Source organism: Eulemur rufifrons, chromosome 27 (genome assembly GCF_041146395.1).
Source record: "Eulemur rufifrons isolate Redbay chromosome 27, OSU_ERuf_1, whole genome shotgun sequence".
Classification (NCBI taxonomy): Eukaryota; Metazoa; Chordata; class Mammalia; order Primates; family Lemuridae; genus Eulemur; species Eulemur rufifrons.
Window position 1 is genome coordinate 30,079,123 of NC_091009.1, and position 23,389 is coordinate 30,102,511.

The 23,389-nt window shown below is 43.6% G+C and overlaps 2 protein-coding genes across 14 annotated transcripts in view; both read right to left on the bottom strand.

Moving 5' to 3' along the window:
- PPFIA4 (PTPRF interacting protein alpha 4) overlaps positions 1 to 5,770 on the bottom strand; it is a 48,003-nt gene extending 42,233 nt beyond the window's left edge. For all 6 annotated transcript variants that reach the window (XM_069459643.1, XM_069459640.1, XM_069459635.1 and 3 more), the window contains exon 1: positions 5,631 to 5,770. The gene's annotated coding sequence lies outside the window, so the exon portion shown is untranslated. The remainder of the gene's footprint in view (positions 1 to 5,630) is intronic.
- Positions 5,771 to 7,467: 1,697 nt separating this feature from the next.
- TMEM183A (transmembrane protein 183A) lies at positions 7,468 to 23,374 on the bottom strand. Of its 8 annotated transcripts, none has more exons than XR_011231559.1 (9): positions 23,175 to 23,374; positions 22,895 to 22,984; positions 21,925 to 22,092; positions 17,544 to 17,703; positions 16,459 to 16,639; positions 14,601 to 14,761; positions 13,951 to 14,031; positions 11,177 to 11,332; positions 7,468 to 9,473 (listed from the first exon to the last, which is right to left on the bottom strand). XR_011231559.1 is itself a non-coding variant. In XM_069459661.1 (8 exons), exons 1-8 carry the CDS (start codon positions 23,281 to 23,283, stop codon positions 9,288 to 9,290), a joined length of 1,128 nt encoding a protein of 375 aa, XP_069315762.1. In that variant the 5' UTR covers positions 23,284 to 23,374; the 3' UTR covers positions 7,468 to 9,287. The 8 variants fall into 8 exon arrangements, 4 of the variants coding, with proteins under 4 accessions (XP_069315762.1, XP_069315761.1, XP_069315765.1 ...); XR_011231561.1 differs by having other exon boundaries at positions 13,951 to 14,011; positions 14,601 to 14,764; XR_011231560.1 differs by having other exon boundaries at positions 14,601 to 14,764.
- Between the last annotated feature and the right edge of the window lie 15 nt (positions 23,375 to 23,389).

Consider the following 23,389-nt stretch of genomic DNA (forward strand, 5'->3'; position numbering starts at 1 on the left):
CGCGCCCACCGCAGACAGCTAATGCCCAGGGATCACTGCAGTCAGCGTACAGCAAGCGCTGAGATCAGTGCCCAGCAACGGCGGCACTTGTTACATAACTCTCAGCACCCTGGGCTCCCAAAGTGTTTCAAGGCTCGGCCCACTCTAAATACCGTAAGAAAATTAAAAACCCATTCGGGCTATAGGAAGCCATTCCCAGTGAAAAAACTCTTGGAAAAGCGCCATTTAGAGTTTCTCACTGCTAGGCACAAATCCCTTCAAAAGCATCCAGTTCTCTGGGCGCCCTTCAAGACCAGTGGTGAGACTTGCTCTCTCCTTGCTTCAGGTTCCCAAATTTGGAAGTGAAGAGCATAACACACAACACACTCTCGTGCTCGCACAGGCGGTCATGACAGACATGAACCAGTCTGAGGAGCGTAACACGCTGCCCAAGCACAGGTGAGCACCAGCTGCCAGCCCAGGCATTCAGCCTCCTCATCCCAGCCTCACTCAGGGGACACGGGAGGAGGCATCTTCTTATCCAACAGGCCCCCTGGGCCTGCGTCCGTGAAGCCCATCTCTCCAGCTGCTCCCCAGGAGTTAGATGTGGGCTCCCTCTCCCCAAGACACGGCCTATCACTTGGCTGAACATGCAACTTACTGTCCAAACCAGGACCCTCTTGAGAGCGGATGGAAACACTGTTAACAATCACAGCAGAACACAGGTGTAAATCAGGGCTGTCCCTGCGCACCTGGCAGTAATGGTCACCCTCAATAGCACTACCCCAGGAGGACTAATGTCAAAGACCAATGGGGAAGGGAGGGCTACAAGCCTCTGTGCCCCCCACAAAAATAGTTCATTTTCTGAAATACCAAAAGTACAGCCATCACAACTACCTCTTCAAGTCACGGCAGGGATTTGCAAACTGGGCTCTGTGACAGAGTACCTGTAGGGGCGGCTTGGGGTGAAAAAAAGGGTGAAGAGCTATAACAGACTCAAAGGGCTCTGAGCTCCCTTTCCTTTGCTTTAATCCCATTAACTCCAAATCTGTCAGTTTTATGAGACATCTGATTAAGGTTTCATTTCTATAAAAGGGTTCCAAGTCTAAAAACGGGTTAGAAAATCCCAGGTGGAAGTATTGTCTACAGAAGGTACCTGCTAAAATAAACACACGTTCTCTCAGGAAGGCAGCACGTCAGTGCGACAGAGCAATAAACCTGGGAAGGCCACACGAGCAACACCAGGGCCCTCACAATTCCAACTATTTTCCACATTCCAAATGGCCAATAGAGACCACGTGTTTACCCAAGCCAAGACACAGGGTTGCACCACTGAACACAAACACAGCTTTTGCTGAACTTACATCACTAAGTATAGTAACTCTAGCCACTTTCTGCTAATCAGAACTATTAATTAACACAAATGTCCTCAAATCATATTTGCAAAAGAAGAAACAAAGCAATATGTGCAGCACATTTGGAGAATAAAAATCTTTCAAAACTAGGGGCCTGTGTGGGACACCTATTAGAACAGGGTCCGCTGGTGTTAAAAAATAAATACCTGCTCAGAAATCACTGCACCAGTAGATCAGCCCGTGAGATTCGGGAGCCATCAGGTAGCAGAAAGCAGGACTATCTGGAGTGCTGACAGCTGCCAGGGTATAAAAGGTCCAAAGCTCAGAACCACAGGGGGAAATGTAGGCATCATAAAAACTGCACGTGTATGTGATCACAAAAGTGTGTGCGTGTGTGTGTAATGATGAAAAAGAGAATGTGGGGGGAGGGAGGTCAGGTGTATTCATGCAATGGAGTGTGTGTGTGATCATGAGAATGTGTGGTATGTATGTGTTATCATGAAAAAAGAAGAGAGAGAGGGAGAACGTAAGACTATGGTCATAAGAACGGGGCCTGAGAGTATGTGCATGAGAGTGAGCAGGTGTGTACAGTCTTGGGAACGTATGGAGGTGTGTGGTTCTAAGCACAGGTCAGGGCTCATAACTGCACGTGACTGTGGTCAGGAGAATGCATGTGCATGCAGTCAGGACAGTGAACGTGTGTGGTACCTCTGCCATCCTGTGCCCACCCCCATCCCACCCAGTGTGGGAGTTCCTTCCACAGCGTCCCTGGCAGCTCAGTCTTTACTTAATCATCCTCCAGGAACAAGGAGCTCACTCCCAAATGAGGAAGTCTTCATAGTTCTAAGGAAGCTTTTTCTTAAATTGAATGGAAACCTATCTCCCCTTTGAAATGACAGTTATCTAACCGAAGACAATGGCCATGAAGGCACATCAGATATGTATCTAATTTATGAGAATTCAACTCTGCTGGCTGGCAAAATAAGCAATAAATGCCTCTAAATGCAAGTCAGCTACTTCATCTGACACTTAACTACAAAATTATATTGTGCATATGTACTCTCTTAAATCACTGTATAATATATATTATATATTTATATAATCAATATAGACTATAGATACATGTGTTATATCTATACATCCATATGATTGTTCAGGGTTCACCATATACCATGCTTTATGAGAGACTTAGGAAATTTAAGTTCATCTACTGCCTGTAGAATCTAATTGGCCCACTGAGACGTAGTACCATGTACTGGGTCCCCAGAGGCTTATCTGCTCCACGTTGAATATTTCTAGTTGCAAGGAGGCCTTGCTTCATCAAACACAGGGGACCAGAAGACAGACATCTTCAATTCAACCGACAATCACTGAGTGATTTCCATGAATCCAATAGTGTTAGGAAAACAAAAGACATGTAAGATACCATCTTAACCCTCAGGAAGTTCACAGGCTATTTGAGAGAACATAGAAACACAAGTAATCATTCGAGAGCCATGCAGAGCAGCATGTGACCACATATTCCGTCTCTGGCATAGCCTGGAGGTCAGTGCTGAGCACCACTTGGAGTATGACCAATTGAATTAACTGGTGGCAATATCTCCTCCAGCTCTCTCAGAAAGAAGCAGCCCCAGCCAAGGCCTCTCAGCCCCCAACTGAAAGGCAGGCAGCTGCTCCTCGCTAGAGCTGACCTCACCTGGGGAAACAGAAGACACCTGAGGGAGGCCCCGAGGCTGCGGCACCCAAGCCTCTCTCAAGGCAGAGCAACGAGCTGGGCACCAATCGTGCTGCTTGTGCAGTGAGCCAGTGGCCAGGTGAGGACAAGAGGGGAGTCCTCAGGCTCTGCCCAGCCCTGGAGTCTCACACCATCCTCACCTAGAGCCTCACCAGGGCACCCCACCAGCCCTGCCCCCTGACATTCTCAGTTCCCTCAGGCCCCTCCCACTACAGCAAATGCTGAGAGTCCCCTAGAAGCAGCCCCTTTCAGAGTACACCAAGGCCCATGGCCCCTCTGAGTACTCTTTACTCTGCCTGCCACCCGAAGTGCCACACTTCAGTGAGCCAGCACCGTATGCCCTCCAGGGCTAATTATAGGTCAGTGAGCTAGCAGGCCAGAGGGGGACAGATGGTGACTTCATGTGGCTGCAATACACACTCGTTCCTCCCTCTGACCCCACTCCCTCCCCTCCATTTCTCCCAATTCCCTACTTGGGACCCAGACTCTGGGGCAGCTTTCACTCCCGCAGTCCTTCTGCTCCTCTCCACTCCTCCTCTCCAGTGCATGCACACACACACACACACACACACACACACTTCTATACCACCCAGTCACCACACCTTGTTTCTACAGCAACCCACCTACCAACCCACCACATTAAGGCCTAAAGAACCCTTGGGCACTAAAAGGCCTCTGCTAGCTCCCCCATATTTTCAAGCCCCCTTGGTACCCAGCTCCCTGGGCCCCCTGAGCCTTAACCCCTGCCTCATCACCACCACAGCCCAACTATTATCCTCTCACCTAGCTCTACCCCTGCTATCCTTGGAGGCTCAGGAAGGACCTACAAACTATGCCTGACAACTCTTTCCAACTCAGACTTCAGCAATCAACTCAGATTAGGGACCCAGGAGCCTTCCTGCCCTGCCCCGCCCCTCCCGTCCCTCCTTTACAACCCAGCTGCCAGACTTCATACGCTCCACGGTTCTGACATCATGCCGTGCTCAGCAGCACACACCCAGACGCCACTAGATGAGAATTCCCTTCCACACCCTCCTCCCCCACACACTTCCATCTTCCAGAAATGGCGTCTCCCACTGTGCAGAGTGTCTAGTGCATTCTTGGCCCCCAGTAACCATTGTGCTAGTCATGATCTCATCACTTTGAGATACCAGTTATCCCAGGAAGCCTCCTCAGGCTGAGAAAATAACCAACAGGAATCGTTCAAGCTGTCCCTTTTGCTAAGGCAGCTTCCCTGGGACAACCTGGCCAGTTAACAGTGGTAGCAGGTGCTAGGTTGGAATCTGGTTCCAACAGCTGTTTGAAAGCATGTGAACACAGTTCTTTCTTTTTCTAACCCAATAGCAATGTAACAAAATGGGGGAGGGTGTTAACAGAACACCTACAATATTTGCCTGCTACTTATATCTTTTAGCTGCCCCACAGCCCCTAAATTGCCTTCAGAAGACCTAGCACCTTGCATAGTATCTGGCATATAGTAGGTATCCAATAAATGTTTGCTGGGTGTTGAAAGTACTAGGTACAGCTCCAACAACTCTGGAAAGGACTATGGGAAGTCCCTGAAACCTGGCTCCTAGAGGAGCCCCTTAAGATCACACCAGGAGGGGATCACCATGCCAAGCAAAGCCTCCTTAACCACTTGCTTTCCGCACAGAAGAGCAGAACAGTCCCAACTCCCCTACCACCTAATGGAAACTACCAGCACACCTCTCCTCAAAGGTGACATCAGCTCCTAGTGGCACCTTGTCCTGGATCCCTCTTCCTCAAAGAAAACCATCCACACCACGTTTCCAAGTCCTCCAGGCTGACCTCTCTCTTCCCACCCACCATCGCAACCTCAAGATCTGTGCTGGGAAACATCCGTACTGCGTGCACGTAAATCAGCTCCGCACTCCCACCCTCCCAGTTCGGGAATCTCCATTCCAGCCCTCTTTCCTGTTGCGCCCACCCCCACCCCCACCCCCACCCCCACCAGGCCTCGGGTTGGCCGCGCGCTCCTTCCACCCCACCGCCCTGGCACTGCGGAGATGGTGGCATCTCTGGCACAGACTGAGGCTGGCAGTTCGAGGAATGGAGAGCTAGCGATGGTAACAAGGCGTGCTGAGGAACGCGGGAAGGATCAAGACCCCCAAGAAGCGCGAAGACCTCAGCCCCTCAGAAGCGCGTGCCCAGAGGAGCGGACCTGGCCCAGGAGCCGAGAGGAGCTTTTCTCAGACTCTCCTGGAGGGGAAATGGGGGCGCAGTCCACCCAGCTCCCACCGGGAGACTCGCCAACTCAGCCCCCTCCCCCGAAGCCGATGGAGCCGAGGGCGAACTCCACGCCCTCCCCGCACACCGGGCATCGCCCCTCATCCTCACCCCCAAGGGCACAGGGCACCGCAAAGGCCGGCGAGGGGCGGCGGTGGGAGCAGTCCCGACGCCTGCCAGAGACAACACACCCGGAGTAAAGACGGGCTGTTTCCCAAAGCGCGCTAGGCAGAGACCCCTCCCCAAACTGTTGAGGAGAGCTGGACGTGGGAAAAAGAGGCATCTTCCCCCCAGTCCAGGCTCTGGGCGCTCACCTGCCTGCAATCGCCGAAGGCCGGGCAGCTTGGCTCGGAGGCAGCGGGAGCCGCCCCCGACCCGGGCGGCCGGACACGTCCTAGGGAGCCGAGCCGGCGCCGGGGTAGCTGCAGCCTCAGTCGCCCAAGCGCCCAGCCGCGAGGCCCCGCCCCCTCCCTCCGCGGATGCCCCGGGCCCGCCCCCAAGGGCGGGGCCTGGTCGCCTCTCCCAAGGCCACGCCTCCCACCCCCGGGCGCTCTCCGGACCTGGCACGTGACAAGGGCGCCGCTTTGAGGCTGCGCGCCATCTTGGTTCGGCCTCGAGAGTCCGACGAAGTGGCCGGAGTGCCAGGGTTTTACCCGGCGGGAGTAAAGCCTCCCGGCCCCGCAGTGCCGTGCCCATCCTGCCCCTCCCTTGGACCCCCCACCCCCGCCCACGTCCTAGTCTGGCAACCTGTTCCCTAAATCGGTCTCGGTCCAGGCCTTGTAATTGTGGCTGATGGTTCTTCACCTTTCACACCTGCTCTCTCCCACCCATTCGTGGCTTTTCCTTTGGTCGCACCGATTTTTCAAGTGGAGAAACTTGAAACCCAAATACAGTTCTGTAGTAGTATGCACTTCAGGGAATTGTGCCGCGTGCCTTCAGGCACCTGGCTGTTCTAACACTGTTACTATGAAATGGAGTGTTCGTCTATTATACATACATAGTATGAAAACAGTCTCAAATGCCAAAATTCCTGACTGACAAATTTTAGCTAAACCTCTCCATTTTCCTGAATTGCTCCCTTACCCTGTCCCCTGTGGCTATTAATGCATCTTTCCCAGCTGGTTTGTGAAGTTTCATCACAGTGCCTACTCAATCCTTTACCAATACCCAGTAAGCACTGATAGAAGTGTGAAGAATTTTTATATACATGCAATGTGTTCATATGTATGTATTTATAGATATATACACAGCATGTTCTATATCTGCAGCAAATGCTATAGTTGAGATCAGTGACACACATAACCTTTCATTTATTATTTTCCCCCAGTATAGTCACCATTTGGCGTAGCAGGGGCGAGAATGGCAGCTAAATTTGTATTGCAGTTGACCCTTGAACAGGGGTTTGAACTGTGCAGATCCACTTATATGCAGATTTTTCTTCCTCTTAAGCCACTCGAGACAGCAAGACCAACCATTCCTCTTCCTGTTCCTCCTCAGCCTACTGAACGTGAAGATAACAAGGATGAAGACCTTTATGATGATCCACTTTCAGTTAATGAATAGTAAACATATTTTCTCTTCCTTAACTGTTTTCTTAGTAACATTTTTTCTCTAGCTTACTCTATTATAAGAATACGGTGTATAATACATATAACATACAAAGTATGTGTTAATCAGTAAAGGTTCCAGTCAACAGTAAGCTATTAAGTTTTGGAGAAGTCAAAAGTTATACTCAGATTTTCAACTGTGCAGGGGTCTGCACCCCTAACCCCTGTGTTGTTCAAGAGTCAACTGAATTTTGTTTGACCCTCAAAGCAAAATCATAGTATATATTTAAGGAAGTGAAAATTATGAAGCAGTTTTTAAACTGTAGTCCAGTAAGTTCCAACTCTTCTCAAGGTGGTCTGGGGTTCTCACCAAAAGGAAATCCCTGAGACACATCACATCCTTTCACTAATCATGTCTCCCTTAATACAAATCATACTAGACACGACAACTGGGGCAATGTAGAGGAAGGCTGCAGCCATGAGAACCATTGATAACATACTTTACCAAGTGTTTCACAATATTTTGCTAAGAGCTGAGGCAATACCTAACACTCTATCTGTCATAGCAAGGAGTCTGACACAAAAACTCAGAGTTGAGTCAGAGTACAATAATTAAGCCAAATTTATTTCACCCCCTTTTTAAAGGTAACTCCTAAATGGGAGATACACAATGCACCAGGACAACTCCTTCCTACTCCATGGCATCTTTAGTTCAGGGAACTAAGGATTCTGTGCTTCTCTCAGCCTGCCTCAAAGAGGCAACTTTTGATTACAGAGATTTGCAAGGTGCTTATTATCCTCAGGTTGTTTTATCACTTAAATGCCCAAATTTTTTCACTGACCCAGGCACACTCTCTGTGTGAACAGCTTTAATACCACCCTCAATGTGGGGTAAGGTTAGCTGTTAGTAGCAATATTAAGCAGACACTTCCTAAGAATATTCTTTAAATAGCAGAGGGTGGGGAAGATAGTAAGGAAAAACAACAAGCTAATTTAGCAGTTTGGCTCACAATAACTTCCCCTACAAGATTTTCCTTTGTAAAGAATACTGTCTTAATGCCCACCTCCAGGCAATATCCAACTAATATCCAGCTCATTGGTTAATCTGGAGGATGGGAGGAGGGACAAGCAGCAAGATTATCTTCTTAGCAAACAAAAAACACCCATGATCCTCTACTCAGAGTACACCAGCTATAGCAAGTCATTTGACCAACAGGAGGACATTAGCGTTTCTGCATGGATGAAAGGCCAGGCTTCTGTAGGCACACAGAATGACAGCAGAAGCAGCACAGTGCAGGACAGAGCAAAGTCACTAAGTGCTTATGGTTCGAGAGGCTGGTTTCAACATGCAATACATTTTTTTAATGACCTTCAACGTAATAAATGCCTTTCTAACAATTCAACGAAAGTACCGCTATTTTGAAATAACTTTCTTGGTTTGTTTTACATTTAACTTAGAAACACATATTTAAAAGAGTTTTTCATCAATCTTATACACTTTTTAGGCTGATTAGGGATCAAGTATACCACAGTCAAATTTTTACTCACCCTTTTTCTTTTCTATTTATGTACACATTCTGCCTACTCCCTTTTACCACCATCTACCACAAGAAAAATGAGACTGATCTTTCTACTTGTGGTTTTAATGAAAGACCTGGGTTGGAATCCTGGCTCTGCATTTACTGGTGTTATGAGTACAGTCATTCATTCAGTTTTCTCAACCAAAAAATCATACCTTGCAAGATTGAGAATTAAACATACTATATAAAGTTCCTAGTGTAGTACCAAGGGTACAAAGTCATCATCACCACTATCAGCCTCATGCAAAAAAATACCTAAAATTCAAAACTGGCAAAAGAATATGTATGGAATAAATATCCAAAAATTATTTTTTAAAAAAGATACACAAGTCAATCTTATAAGATTCTGAAAACCCTGTCACCTGCTTTATTTCTAGAGAAGGGTAAAGAGAGAAGATAAAATATTCACTTGAATTTGAAGGGCAGCTAAATTGGAAGCAACAGTAGTAACAATTTAGGCCTCTGAAGTTCCTCTGAACCATAAGGGAATGCTGAAACTTCCTTGTTTGGAGATTTAAGAGTTTAATTTTTCCCTAGAACAAGATCAACCATTTTCGCTGGGATAAAAGAATAAAGAACAACAAACTCAATAGCACCAAATGGGGTTTTAACACAGAAAACAGGGCCACTCCTTTCAAATGCAAATTTTTACATTAAAATATGTTTATAAATCATAGTTGTTTCTCCTCTTGATTCAACACTTCTCCCTCCCCCAACAGGAGCCCCAGCAACCTGAGCATGTGCATTACTAATCAGATATACAATCCAGCTGCTCCTTTCAAACTGGAATCTGATTACTAATGGACTAGACTCAGGGCTGCCCCTAAGGGATGGGAAGCAGTAACTACGCTCTCAGGGAGAATGGATACTGAGGATGCCACCAGTCGAAGAGTCGAACGCTGTGCACTGGGTCCAAGATGACTTGTACACCCTGTTCACTGCGCAGTTTCCGACCACCATGGACAGGAGAATCTTGGAACACCAGTCTCACGCGATGATGCCGCATGTCCGTGCTCACATTGATAGTAAACTGGAAGGGAAAAGCAAATTCAGTATCCAACTCACACAACCTTGGTTTCCAACATCTCACTCTGAAATGAAACAGTACACACATAATTTACACTGGCTGGACCACAAGATTAATCTCTAAGTTATAACACCAACACCTGTGTATAGATATAAAAAATTAAGGATGATTTTATAAGGTCTTCTCAGCTTCATATATTTAAACTATATTAAGAAAGCCTTGGCCGGGCGTGGTGGCTCACGCCTGTAATCCTAGCACTCTGGGAGGCCGAGGTGGGCGGATCGTTTGAGCTCAGGAGTTCGAGACCAGCCTGAGCAAGAGCGAGACCCCATCTCTACTAAAAATAGAAAGAAATTATATGGACAGCTAAAAATACATATAGAAAAAATTAGCCGGGCATGGTGGTGCATGCCTGTAGTCCCAGCTACTCGGGAGGCTGAGACAGGAGGATCGCTTGAGCCCAGGAGTTTGAGGTTGCTGTGAGCTAGGCTGATGCCACGGCACTCACTCTAGCCTGGGCAACAGAGTGAGACTCTGTCTCAAAAAAAAAAAAAAAAAAAAGAAAGCCTCACAAATGGATCAATAAATCAAGATACATGTACATAGACTATCATCAAAGCCAACTTTTTAAAATTGGGTTGGAGCAGTAAGAGACAGCCTAAAGGGATTTTGATGAGATATTCTTAAGCAAGTCAAGCAAGATGCATGAAACATAAACCTGATCTGATTTTTCGTAAAAGAAAACACAAAATCTCTAAATGTGTGTGCGTGTGTGTGTGTGTGTGTGTGTGTCAGTGGGTCAGTATAGAATTGTATGAGTATGATATACATGGAGTGTGAGTATGTAACTAGGTCATTAATGTGGCTTAACCTAGAGAGAAGAGAGAGGTACTTATAATAAAAACTGCATGTATGACATAATCTCAATTATACAAAATTATTTAAGAGAGTGGGTGTGTACACATTAACAGACACATTAAAAGAACAGTTCCCAAAAGATTAATTGCAGTTACAGGATAGTGGAAGTCTAAGTCACCATTACTTTCTCAATATATCTTATATATTACTTAAATTCTTTACATGAAACATGCATTTTTTATTTTACCATTAAAAAAAGCTATTTTCATTGTGGAAAGGGAACCCCATGTATCTCTGAATAGACGCCGAAGATACAGAAAAGACAAATTACATGAACCCTCCAGCTGCCAATCCAACAAAAAATTTTTAAAACCTGGAAAAAATATGCCAGAGGCACATACACTGGTTACTAATCTAATTTTCAGGTAAGCATTGAACAGTGACAGCATCACACAAAGGACAGAGCTGAGCTGGTCACCCTGTGTTTCACTATCCCATTTATGACCCTGTATGTTTGCCTCAAGGTCCTAACGTACAGTGCTCATATATGTGTCTCATCATTATTCCTAACAGGGTAATGTTTCTCAATCATTAATGATCACTACACATGAAAATACAAAAACATTCTCTGTCTTACAGAGACGTTAACAGAGGTAAAATATTCTCAGATATAATTAACATCCCCACAAATCTGTCTGTTCCTAATATACATGACTGATTTTGGACTCATTTTTATTATTCTTCAAAGATTTCTCCCTTAATGGTTAAATTTATAAATCTCTATCAAATCTTACTTATAGTGAGAGTCTATAAAAGAGCTGAGTGTGACATCCTGAGTCTCTACTTACCAGGGTAAATATCATTCCCATGACAATTGGAATAAAGATGAAATTGAGGGTGGTGACCTGCAGTAGGCAGCAGTCCTGATCTGGGTTGGTGTGAACATCTTCATACTGAATGGGAGGCTGTAATCCTCCCATACACTTGCTCTTCAACCTAGGGGACTGAAGAGAACTGAGAATTAATCTAATAGCTTAGAACTATGGTCCCTAACCCCAGGGCCATGGCCCATTCCCAATCCATGGCCTGTTCGGAAACAGGCCATGCATCAAAACCTGAGCTCCACATTACACACCCCCCCACCCCATGACACCCCACTCCACCCCACCCCCAGTCTGTGGAAAAACTATTTTCCATGAAACCGGCCCCTGGTGCCAAAAAGGTTGGGGACCACTGGCTTAGAAGAAATGTATATGGTTCTAATTCTCCCCCAGTGAAAATCCTATGGCTCACCTGAAGCTAGCAAGATACGCTCTTCTGTTATTTCATCTCTCTTTATATACATATTAGTTTCTATACAGAGATCAAAGAAAACCTGACCTTTGAAAAAATCGGAAATATATTTGGATGAGGAAATATGGCAACGGGTTCATGCTTCCTTTAGATGATACTTCTTACCATCTGATCAAAAATGGAAACTAATAGTCTCCATCAGAGGCTCTCCAATGTTTGAAAGATTACAGATTCCTTATAACTTGTCAAACTCCAAGGAACACCTGCTGCACAAAAGGGATGGAAGCAGAGTGGCCACCCAATTCTAGGCACCATAAAACAAAGGGGTCACAAGTCTCAGAACTAAGGGAGTCTCAGCATTCACTTTCCTCCAGTAAACCTGGTCTCTCCTGGTCACGTCTCACCACTGCTAAGACTGCCCTCAGTCCCTTCCAGAAAGGTCCTGTGGTGGACTTTCTACCAGTGTCTAATGGATATCACAGATTTGGGGGAATCTTATTAAATGCAAAATACCAGAGCCAAAATTCCTCCTCACACCTGTTTTTGAAATAAATCAACATGAAAATATGGTTTACTTTAATTACAAATTTATCTATAACTCACCTGCCATCAAGTGACAGATAACTAACTGTATCTGTAACGTATCTCATCAGTGACATACTAAGTAGAGATGACAGGCGGAAAAAAAATGAAGCTGCTAAAGATTAAAAGCCTTTCTGGCAATCCCTCTTCTCATGGTTTACCCAAATTACCTCAGAAATAAGACCATGTAAATTATTGTTGTTTACAAATACACTAGCTTTGAACAACGACGACAAAATTAAGGCAAATAACTTCAGTACATTGTTACAGTAAGTTTTCCCCCTTTTTATCATTTTTTAAGTCTTCAAATATACAGAAAAGTTAGTTAATTATTGCAGTAAACTTCTACATATACTCTATCATGGGATATTTTGCCATATTTACTTTCTCCCCCTCATTAAACACACATATAAAAATCATACACACTCTGGGAGGGAAGGGGGTCCAAAATCATTTGAAAGTAACAGTTAACACTTCACCCTTAAATAATTCAGCACAAATAGACACTCACGCATAACCATAATATCATTATCACACATAAGAAAATGATTTGTATTTTCCATGGCATATTCAAATTTCCTTAACTGCCCCCAAAATGTCTTTTATAGCTCTGTTTTTTTTTTTTTTTTTTTTTTTGGAGACAGAGTCTCACTCTGTAGCCCCGGCTAGACCGGCTAGAGTACAGTGGCATCATCGTAGCTCACTGCAACCCCACACTCCTGGGCTTAAGCAATCCTCTTGCCTTAGCCTCCCGAGTAGCTGGGACTATAGGTGCATGTCACTACACCCAGCTAATTTTTCTGTTTTTTTGTAGATGGGGTCTCGCTCTTGATCAGGCTAGCCTCAAACTCCTCAGCTCAAGTAATCCGCCTGCCTCGGCCTCCCAGAGTGCTAGGATTACAGGTGTGAGCCACTGTGCCTGGCCAGGCTCTTTGTTCTGATCTAGGATTCATTCAAGGTTTACTCTACATTAGGTTGTTATCTTTGTGTATTTCAGTATAGAATAGTTCTTCCTTTTCTTTTCATGGCATTACAAGTTGAGTATCCCTTATCCAAAATGTTTGGGACCATAAGTGTTTTGGATTTTTTCAAAATTTTGGAATATCTGCCTTGTATCAGTTGACCATCTGAAATCCAAAATGCTCCAATGAGCATTTCCTTTGAGTGTCTTGTCAGTACTCAAAAAGTTTCAAATTTTGAAGCATTTCAGATTTTGCATTTTTGGATTTGGAATGCTCAACACGTACTGTGAGTTCTGAAATACATTATTTGATTTTAATAAGGCAATTTTATGCCTAGTATTATGGTTTGAATATTTGTGTCCCCTCCAAAATTCATGTTGTAACTTAATCTCCAATGCAATACTACTAAGAGGTGGGGCCTGTAGGAGGCAATTAGGTTATGACGGCTCCTGCCTCGTGAATGGGATTAAGGTTCTCATAAAAGAGTCTTCACAATGGGTTTGGCCCCTTTTGGCTTTCTACCTTCCACTAGGGAAGGACAAAGTGTTCCTCCCTTCTGGAGGATGCAACAAGGGGCCATATTGGAAACAGAGAGACCAGGCCCTGCCAGCACCTTGATCTTGGACTTCCCAACACCCAGAACTCTGAGGAAATAAATTTCTGTCCCTTATAAATTACCCAGTCTGCTGTACTTTGTTATAGCAGCACAAACAGACTAAGACAGACACCTAGTGAAATTTATTAGAACAAAATATTACCTAAAAAACAAAGAGAAGACCACATACCTGCTTTTTGAACTTGAAGTTGAATTCCCACATTGGTTCCTGTCTGTTCCCGACAATCTTTCTGCACCAGAAAAGTAAGCACTGTAAGAAAGTAAAAATAAAATAAACTGAGAAAAAAGAAAAAAAAAAATCAAAATACATTATAAGGTAACAAAACAATAATCAGCAAAATCCTCTGTTCGACAGCTCTAAAGCCAGCCACAGTCTTAATGCCGAGATTTTACTTTGGCTCAGACAGACCCCCAACTTGACACTGGTGCAACATGAAAACAGACAATCCCAGGGCTGTTTAGTAAGAAGAAGAGGGACCAATACAAGTCAACCTCAAAGGCTACTGACATTAACCCCTATTGTTCTCATCTTTAAAGACAGAAAGAAACATGATACGTAGAGACCGGGGCATTCTCTGATTCACCAGGCCAGTCCTCTACATTAAAATATAAGGGTAGCCAGTAGCCACCAGGCAAGATGATAACAAGACCATAAGGCAGCCAGGGAAGGCCGGCCCTGTAACAGAAGCAAACTGCTCAGGACCTTCTGGGAGCAGACAGCCGGTATGGAAACGACTGAGCTAGGCTGAATTCAGTCTAGAGTAAGCCCCTCAGTGAAAGTCAGGCTACAGCTAGGGTTAAGCACAAGAAGTGAAATACCTCCCAGGGGATAAGGGGTGGGTCGTCCGCCGTGCCAGCTGTCCTGCCCTTCAGACATGCCCTGTACGTCCTGCTGTTCCATCAAAAATAATGGGCTTGGCTTTAAGGGGAAAACACTTCTGCTGCCATCACAACGGCTCCAGTGTCCCACACAAGCTATGCTACTGAAAAGAGAGAGAGGGGGAATCAAATGCGAAAAGCTAGAGTCTAGGAACATGGGACAACTTCCTTTAGGCATGCTGGCAACTCCCTGAAGGCCATGCGATTGTGGGTATACAAGTGGCAAGGCCATGCATGGGACACCTGCCACTGCAGGTCCCACACCCTCTTCAGAAGATCTCTAACAAGGCACAGAAGAAGCAGCCACATGGCCTGGGCTTACTATCTGGGTTAAGACCTTAGTTTTCATTCCACTTTGGCTTTATACAGTCCACTTCAAAAAAAATTAATACACAGTGATAGGGATATGAAGGTATGGATATTTTAGAATTTAGGCAGTAGCACTTGCATTGTGCACTGGAGCCGCTAAGATGTGTCAAGCATGAGGAGTTTGCCCAATGCTGCTCTGCTCCCAGCAATTGCTTCACTCCTGGCACGACTAACTTAGGGATGATCCCCACCCTCACCATAGCTAGTCTGATACTATCAAATGTTTCTGGGGAGAGGGACACTGTAAATGTGAGGTGATACACTGTACACTCATATTACAAGCAGGAGCAGCTGCCGGGTGAAATCCTACTCTCCCAGCATTCTACTCCTGCCCTAAATCCACCAGCTAGCATGATATTACATACAGCTCAGCCAATGGCCCTGACCACCTCAGCTTGCAAGCCAGGGGAGAATCTTGATAATCTTGAAATCAATAGTACCCTTTTAAATTAGTATGTATCAGGTAGAATATTATCACGCTAGAGCTAAACTAGGGGAGAAGAATCATTATATAATGCCCATTACCATAAAAACAAAGTATAAGAGAATGAGAAGTGCTGTAGAACATCAGATTGTGGGTAGGAACAGACTAATAAAAATTATCTACAAACTTGAAGATATGAAATTTAGACCATGGTATTAGTTGAATAGAAAAGGGCTGAGACATCAACTTCCCTAAATAATCATATCTGCTATGTTAGTCTAGATTTCAGCAAGGGAAAGAGAGAATGGACCAAAGGCTAGTGGACCTATTTATAAATTAGAAGAATGCTGGAAACTTGAATATAATGTAGGAATACAAAATACCGGAGAAATCCTGAATTTAAAATAGCCTAAAACACAGGAAGAATTTTAGAGAACTGAGGTCTATGAATCAGAGTACCTTATAATCTCTGACACAACCTACTACAGAGCCTGGCAACAGGCTGGCACAGGGCACTTAGTAAATGCTAAAGAAGTAAAGCCTACACCAGAATCCTTTAAGGAGGTCAATAAAGAGGAATCCCAGATGTCAAGGTTGCATTAGAAAATTAGTGAGTTGTTCATGTTATATCTTTGTACCATGATTGAAAGTACCTTTTAAAAATTATAGCATACGGCTACCATTTGAGTTGTGCTCTTCCTGGCCCAAACCATCAAAACCATTATATCTGAAGTGGTCCAATGTACGATGCACGAAAGTAAATTAAAATAAAAAGAATAAGGAATACGCTAAAAGCACAAGAAAGCTTTAAGGTAAAGATAAGCCAGACCAGCATAGCAGGAATGTCTTGGAGAAGTGAAACCTCTGAGCCCTAAAGTTTACATTAGTCTGCTAGCAGCCTGGGACCTACAGCCCTCCCCATCAAAGAAGCTGGAGACAAGCCATAATAACAGGCCCACCACACAAGAGTCCATTAGTCAAACCCCAACACTAATTCTCACTTACTTTGGAATTCCTTAATGTGCTGGGAGTGCTTTCTGGAATGGCTGGATTCTTGGAGATTCGAGCAGCAAATGGCTCATACATATGGTACAAAGATCGGATCACACATGCCCGGAGACAGCGCAGCTTCTCCATTGATTCTGGTCGCAGGCGCAAAGGCAGAGAAGCATCCAGCGTGTAGTGCCTGCAACAGGACACATTACTCCTACCAATATGTGACCTGTCTCTCCAGCTGTAGGTCTTGGTCTCTGTGTGAACTTCACTGCACTATTACACAGGCCAGTAGTTAGCTTGTCCCCAGTGCTCATACATAGACAAATCATCATCTCAACCTCTCAGCAACTTTTGCTTCTTTGCCTTGTAATACTGTACTTCTCCGTCCATTTTAAAAGTTTAAATCGTCACCCTTTCACTATACAAAAAAGCAAGCTCTCTGAATTGATACCAGTATAATATACTTCGCTTGCTGAAAATGAACCTGTACTGGAGAAGAGCCGCCAGGTTCTCCTGTCAGATGTCTCAGCAAGTTCTCTGCGCCTTCTACTTCAACACCCCTTCCCACCACAGCTTTACTGACAGTTTACAATCTCCATACACTTCCACAACAAGCATCAAAAGCTAGCCCTTCTACTAATCAAATACTTCACTCACTCCTTACCACTACAACTATACATAAGACAGCACAAACACCAAAACTATGATACTTCAAGATGACTGGCAAATCTAAGAAACAACTAATCCAGTTGGAAAGATACGCAGACTGGCATCTGTAGCTTTTGACCATTCTAGCTAAAACAAACCTCTGAGGAAAAGTCAAAACAGTTCCTTCTGACACCTGAAGCAAAACTTTTTGCTGGAAGTGCATACTGGAGGGTGAAAGGAAGCAGCCGCAGGGAAGACAAATACCTGGACAATTAATAATATCAAATTTAAATTAGAGAGGGGCTCAGGAAGTCCAAAGCTAGGGTCATGCCCAGACATGGAACAGAAGAAGTAAAAAGAGGTCACCATCCAGTGAGTAGCTCCAAATCACAAACAGCAATTAAATCAGCTACACAGATAATGGAGTGAGCTCTCTGTGGTCGCACCTTCGGTACAACCTGGTCCAAAAGGCAGCAGTGCAAGTGACAGTCCAGGCATTCTTACAAATCAAGGAAAAATTCACAATGTCCTCAGGACGGATGTAGGAGGCCAGCAACAGCCAAATATCCATGGGATACTCTTCTCCTCCAGCCCCGTCCAGGTCTTCTGAAACAGAAATAGGAATGATAATCTTTGATATTCTACTACACACATATCTAAAGATACTCAATCATTTCAATTCTCCCAGGGCTTGCAACGTTAAGAAAAAGGTTTTAAATAGGTCCAGGGAAGCCCCTCACACTTATCATTTCCCATTTATCCTACCTAGCTGCTGGAAACTTACCTCTTGTTGCTCAAGTGAATAGATGTTGTTTCATGACCATTTACAACCTAGTTTGAAGTTTCCAAAGTGCCTTTGCATACACTAACCATTCAACTCTAATAATTCTTCAATGGAAATAAGGAAAATATTATCATGTCCATTTTCACCTAGTCAAGGTAATCAGAACCTAGGTTTTCTGACTCCAAATTCCAGCTGCACACTATAAACCCTGCCCTTGATTTCCCTCCAAGTCCCCACTCACCCAACATGTTCTTCAGTTTGGTCACATAAAAAACAACATTGACTTTAAAATAGTATGAGGAAACCTCAAAGTGCAAACTAAATAGGACACTAGATAAGTTACAATGCATTCTTATTATCTGTAACTGGTTATCTATTATATAACCTATTTACAGATAACCTTACCTGTAAACCTGTTTATTTTCTTCTAGTTTCATTGCCAGTTTGGCCTATGATCCTGGCCAGAAGCATTCAGTCACTCCTAGACAACATATTGCTAACTACTGCTCCTTCAGAACTCATTAGTATTAATTCTCTTGACCCTGAGGTCCCCTATACTTCTCAGGTGCAGGTAACAACACACACCCTGTAAAGACACCTAAATCTGAACTAATCCTCACCCTAACCTATATTTCATACATAGTCATAAAACTGTCCTAAAACCAGTCTTCTTTCCTGGCAAAAAAGCCCCTACACTACTTCCCCAAAGTTATCTCTGATTTTCTAGCTAACTGCTTCCTACAGCTCTATGATTCTTGTTCTTGCATTAGGTCAGGTTCTTGCATTGGGTTTTTCACAACACAGACCAATATGTCTAAAACAACATCCTCTTTTCTGGTTCCTATCCATTCTTTTAATTTCCAGTAACCATTCCAATGCTTAGTCTACCATATCTGGGGCCCCACCTTCTCCCACATTACATCTTCTTTCTCTGAAAGGCAAGTAACTATCAGAATTTCCTCTACTGAGACCCATAAGGACTTTTACAAAGAAAAGTGCTATTAAAAAATTTTCTGTCTTAAGAGACAAAATTCAGTAAATACTGAAGAATTCCCAGTGTTTCACACATAATTACAGAATTTAATAATTATAGAATACATAGGAAATTTCAAAATGAGGGAAATGGAATCAGTAAAAGAAAGCTTCATGCAGATTAAGTCACAAAGGACATGAAGAATTTTGATAGGCATAGATTAAGAGGAAAAGCACATGAAATAAAGAGCTAACACGAAGCCAATTTACTTAGAAAAACAAAATGTATGACAGCAATAAAAAGAAAAGTCTAACAAGATTTTCATAATATTAAGAAATAACTGTTAAGACCTTTAGATGTTATAATGGTATTTTTAAGAGTATTTATCTTTTGGTGATAACCACTAAAATATTTACAGAGATAACGATAGGATATCGGGAAATTTTTTTCACAATAATCCAGAGTGTGTGTGAAGGGGTGGTGGAATAATGGTTGAAACAAAGAGAGCCATGAATTGATAATTGTTGAAGCTGGGTAATGGCTACATAGGGCTCATTATGCTATTCTCTCTTCTTTTGTGTATGTTTCATTAAAAAGGAAACTAAAAGAAAGGCAGTCTGGCTAGAATGGAGGAACCTAATGGGGGTAAAGTGGAGCAAGGGAGCAAAAGATGACTCTGTATGCCACAAATCATATAATTGATAAGTGACTGGTACCCTGAATATAAAAAGAAGTCTCACAACTCAATAATAAAAAAATAACCCAATTTAAAAATGGGCAAAGGATTTGAATAGACATTTTTCCAACGAAGATACACAAATGGCCAAAAAGCACATGAAAAGATGCTCAACATCATTAGCCATTCACATCCACTATAATTTAAAAATTCAGGCCCGGCTGGGTGGTTCATGCCTATAATTCCAGCACTTTGCGAGGCTGAGGTGAGAGAACCACTTGAGGCCAGGAGTTCAAGACCAGCCTGAGCAACATAGCAAGACCCCATCTATACAAAAAAAATTTTTTTTTTAATTATCTAGGCATGGTGGTACACAGCTGTAGACCTAGCTACTTGGGGGGGGGGGCTGAGGCAGTAGGATCACTGGAACCCAAGAGTTCAGGGTTACAGTGAGTTATGATTGTGCCACTGTACTCCAGCCTGGTGACAAAGCAAGATCCTGTCTCTAAAAATTTAAATTTACATTTAAAAAAAGTCAGACAACAAGATTTAAAAAGTCAGACAATAACAAGTGTTGGTGAGGATGTGCAGAAATTGGAACACATATATTTCCTGGTGGGAATATAAATGGTACGGCCACTTTGAAAAACAGTTTGGCAATTCCCCAAAATAAGTTAAACACAGAGTTTCCACATGATCCAGCAATTTCACTCCTACCTAACCAAATGAAAGTATACATCCACTTAAAAACCTGTCCGTGAATATTCATAGCAGCATTATTCATAATAGAAAAACAAAAAGCAATAAAAAGGAATAAGATACTGATACATGCTACAATACGAACTTTAAAAACATTAGCTAAGTGAAAGAAGCCAGATACAAAAGACCACATATCATATGATTTCATTTATATGAAATGTCCAGAATAGGTAAATCTATAAAGACAGAAAGTAGATTAGTGGTTACCCAGGGGTGGGGACAGGGTTTGGGAGAGAATGAAGAGAGATCCTAGTAAGTATGGGATTTCTTTTGGAAATGTTCCAAACTTAGATCATGTTGATGGGTACACAATTCTGTGAACAAACTAAAACCACTGAATTGTACAATTTAAAAGAATTAACTCTATCTCAATAAAGATTTTTTTTAACAAAAAGTCTAAGGAGAATGTATCAAAAAACAAACAAACAAAAAAAAAACCCACAACCCAAGACAATTCCCTAATAATATAGTGATGGATTTTAAGTGAGAAATTAAGGACAAATAAGTGTGCAGAATGTCAATACACGTTGAATATCCCTTATCTGAAATGCTTAGAACCAAATATGTTTCAGATTTTGGCTTTTTCAAGATTTTGGAATACCTGCATTACCCTTACTGGTTGAGCATCCCTCAGCCAAAAATCAGAAATCCAAAATGCTCCAATGAGCATTTCCTTTGAGCATCTTGCCGGTGCTCAAAAAGTTTCAGCTTTTGGAGCATTTTGGATTTTGTATTTGGAATGCTCAAACTGTATTAATTTTTGGATCCTGAAAAAGAGAGATATCACTGGCAATAACTGATATAATTGTAAAGCAATGTCAGTTCATTAATTTATTGATTCTTTCAATATATTCTAACATATACAAATATCTGCTACCTGATTCTCAAGTAGAGGTGAAACCAAAAATACACACATCATTTATTACTTATCAGCTTCCCCCTAAACCTAGCTGATCATCAGAACCACTTTAGTTTTAAGAATTCTGGGCTCCACCCCAAGAGATTCTGACTCATTAAGTCCAGAGCAAAATATGGAACCTGAATGATGGTTTGGCATGGTTGGTTATATAACATCAGTTTATTATTCTTTGTTTCATTTCTATTAAGTATTGTCACCATTAAGATGTAAGCATCACATACTGTTCTATTTCCCACAGTTACCTATTAGACATGAAGCAGCCAGTAATACCTGCAGAACATTTAAAAGCCCATGATATCTAAGTTTATGTGAAATAAAACTGGTTTCATAAAATCCACATATTTGGGAAAACATTTTTTCATCATATCTCTGCCTCCTTACACATTCAGAAAAACAGAAATGCAAAGGCTTTTTGTTTTCACATTGCTATGTGCGTTTTTACCTAATAATAACGTGTACTCAATGAATGTCCAGTTCACAGCTCCAGAATCTACTAACTCTTACCAATCTCCTTCCCTTTTAAATTTAGACAAAAGCAAAAAGCTCGGGAGTATTAAACCCTGTCCCACTACCAAGATTTTAGTTGAGAGCCATATTTTCTCCAAACTCCCCTGGTATCGCTTCTTACATCTCCCCTTGTGCTACTGAGAAAGTAACAGCTTCAATTTATCACCACAGACAGGACTAACAAGTCAAAAGAGAGCAAGCCCTCGTACCTTTGTGCCTTTTGCTTTTCTTTTTTCTGGAGACGGTTCTCTCATGGATGCTTTCCTCCTGGGCATCCATCTCATCACTGCTGTCAATGATGTCACAGGGCTCACCAGCCCCAGAAAGAGCTTCCTCGGCAGGAACCTGGGAAGCTTCCAAGCCACAGAGAGATTTTACTAGAAGAAAATAAGGGGAGAATGAGATGGCACACAGTTACACCCAGAAATACAAACAACTTAGCCAAGATACCAGCAGCCATCATGAAAATGAAAAAGAAAAACAAAAAAAACAATGTGAGAGGGTCTGCTGGAGAAAGCTGAGACTGTCACCAAGTGTAAAAAAAAAAAAAAAGAAAGAAATTTTAGTATATTAAACACAAAAAATTGGAAAGCAATGGACCCAACGAGTCCTTAAAAGTGCTGACTTCAGCCCTGAAGGGAGTGCATAATTCTTCCACTATGAACCCTGCAGGATAAAACAAAAGGTGAGCTGTATTCCCATAAGTTCTGAGGAGCAATGTTTAAGAGGAATTGGATCCAATTTAACCCTGGTACTAGGCTGGAGACTGTGTCATAAAATACATGTCTTGGGGACCCATGCATAAAAAGCTTGAAAGCAAGAAAAACACCGGAAAAGGTAAAGAACACTCCAAGGTTATTTACACACGGAAGCAAACTGCAGAGTAAAATATATGTGAACTACAGGAAAAGAGACTACTGCCCAAGAAGAAAGCAGTGGAAACTTAAGAAGAGCATACAAATATTTTTTTTAAAGGCAAAGGCAAAACTAAAATATTTCTGCTACAGAACTGCTACTCTTGGCTAACCCTCCCCCACCCCCAATATATGCGTAAACATTGAGAAAAGCAAACATGTTTATGGGAAGATGCCCAGAGTACTGCAAGAAAAACATTGAGACAGAATCCCGTGAAAATAAAACACCTAGGCCTGAGCCTTAAAAGGCTCACCAAAAGCTTACCTTCCTGCTGCACAGCGTTGGCGACGGCTTTCTTGACTCGTCCAGACCTCACGACTGCCGGATCCGAGTTGGCATAATCCGCCACGGTCACTGAAACACAGCACCAACCCTCAAGGAAGAGGCCTCTCTTCAGTGTCTTCCCCGCCTTCCCCTCCTCGCTTTAGGTCCCCGGCCCGAGCCGCCCTCCCACCGCAGGCAGGCGAGCGCTCGGCTCGGCACGGTCCAGCCCCCTTCCCGCCACTAGACCCTAGTCTTTTAGCGTCCCTGCCCCTTTGCCCACCTCGACCGGAGCAGGCGTCGTGGGCCCGGAATTTGAGTCGCTTTCCTCTCTTGGGCATGGCGACCGTGTCGGGGCGAGGCCGGTCTAGCGGGCCGGGACCCCGGGCCATGTCGCGAGCCGGTGAGCCTGCCCCGGGAGCCGCAGGCCAGCTCCGCCCGGTTCCGCGGCCATCCCTCGCCGGAGGCCGCTGCTCTCGCGAGGACTTAGGCCAGGAT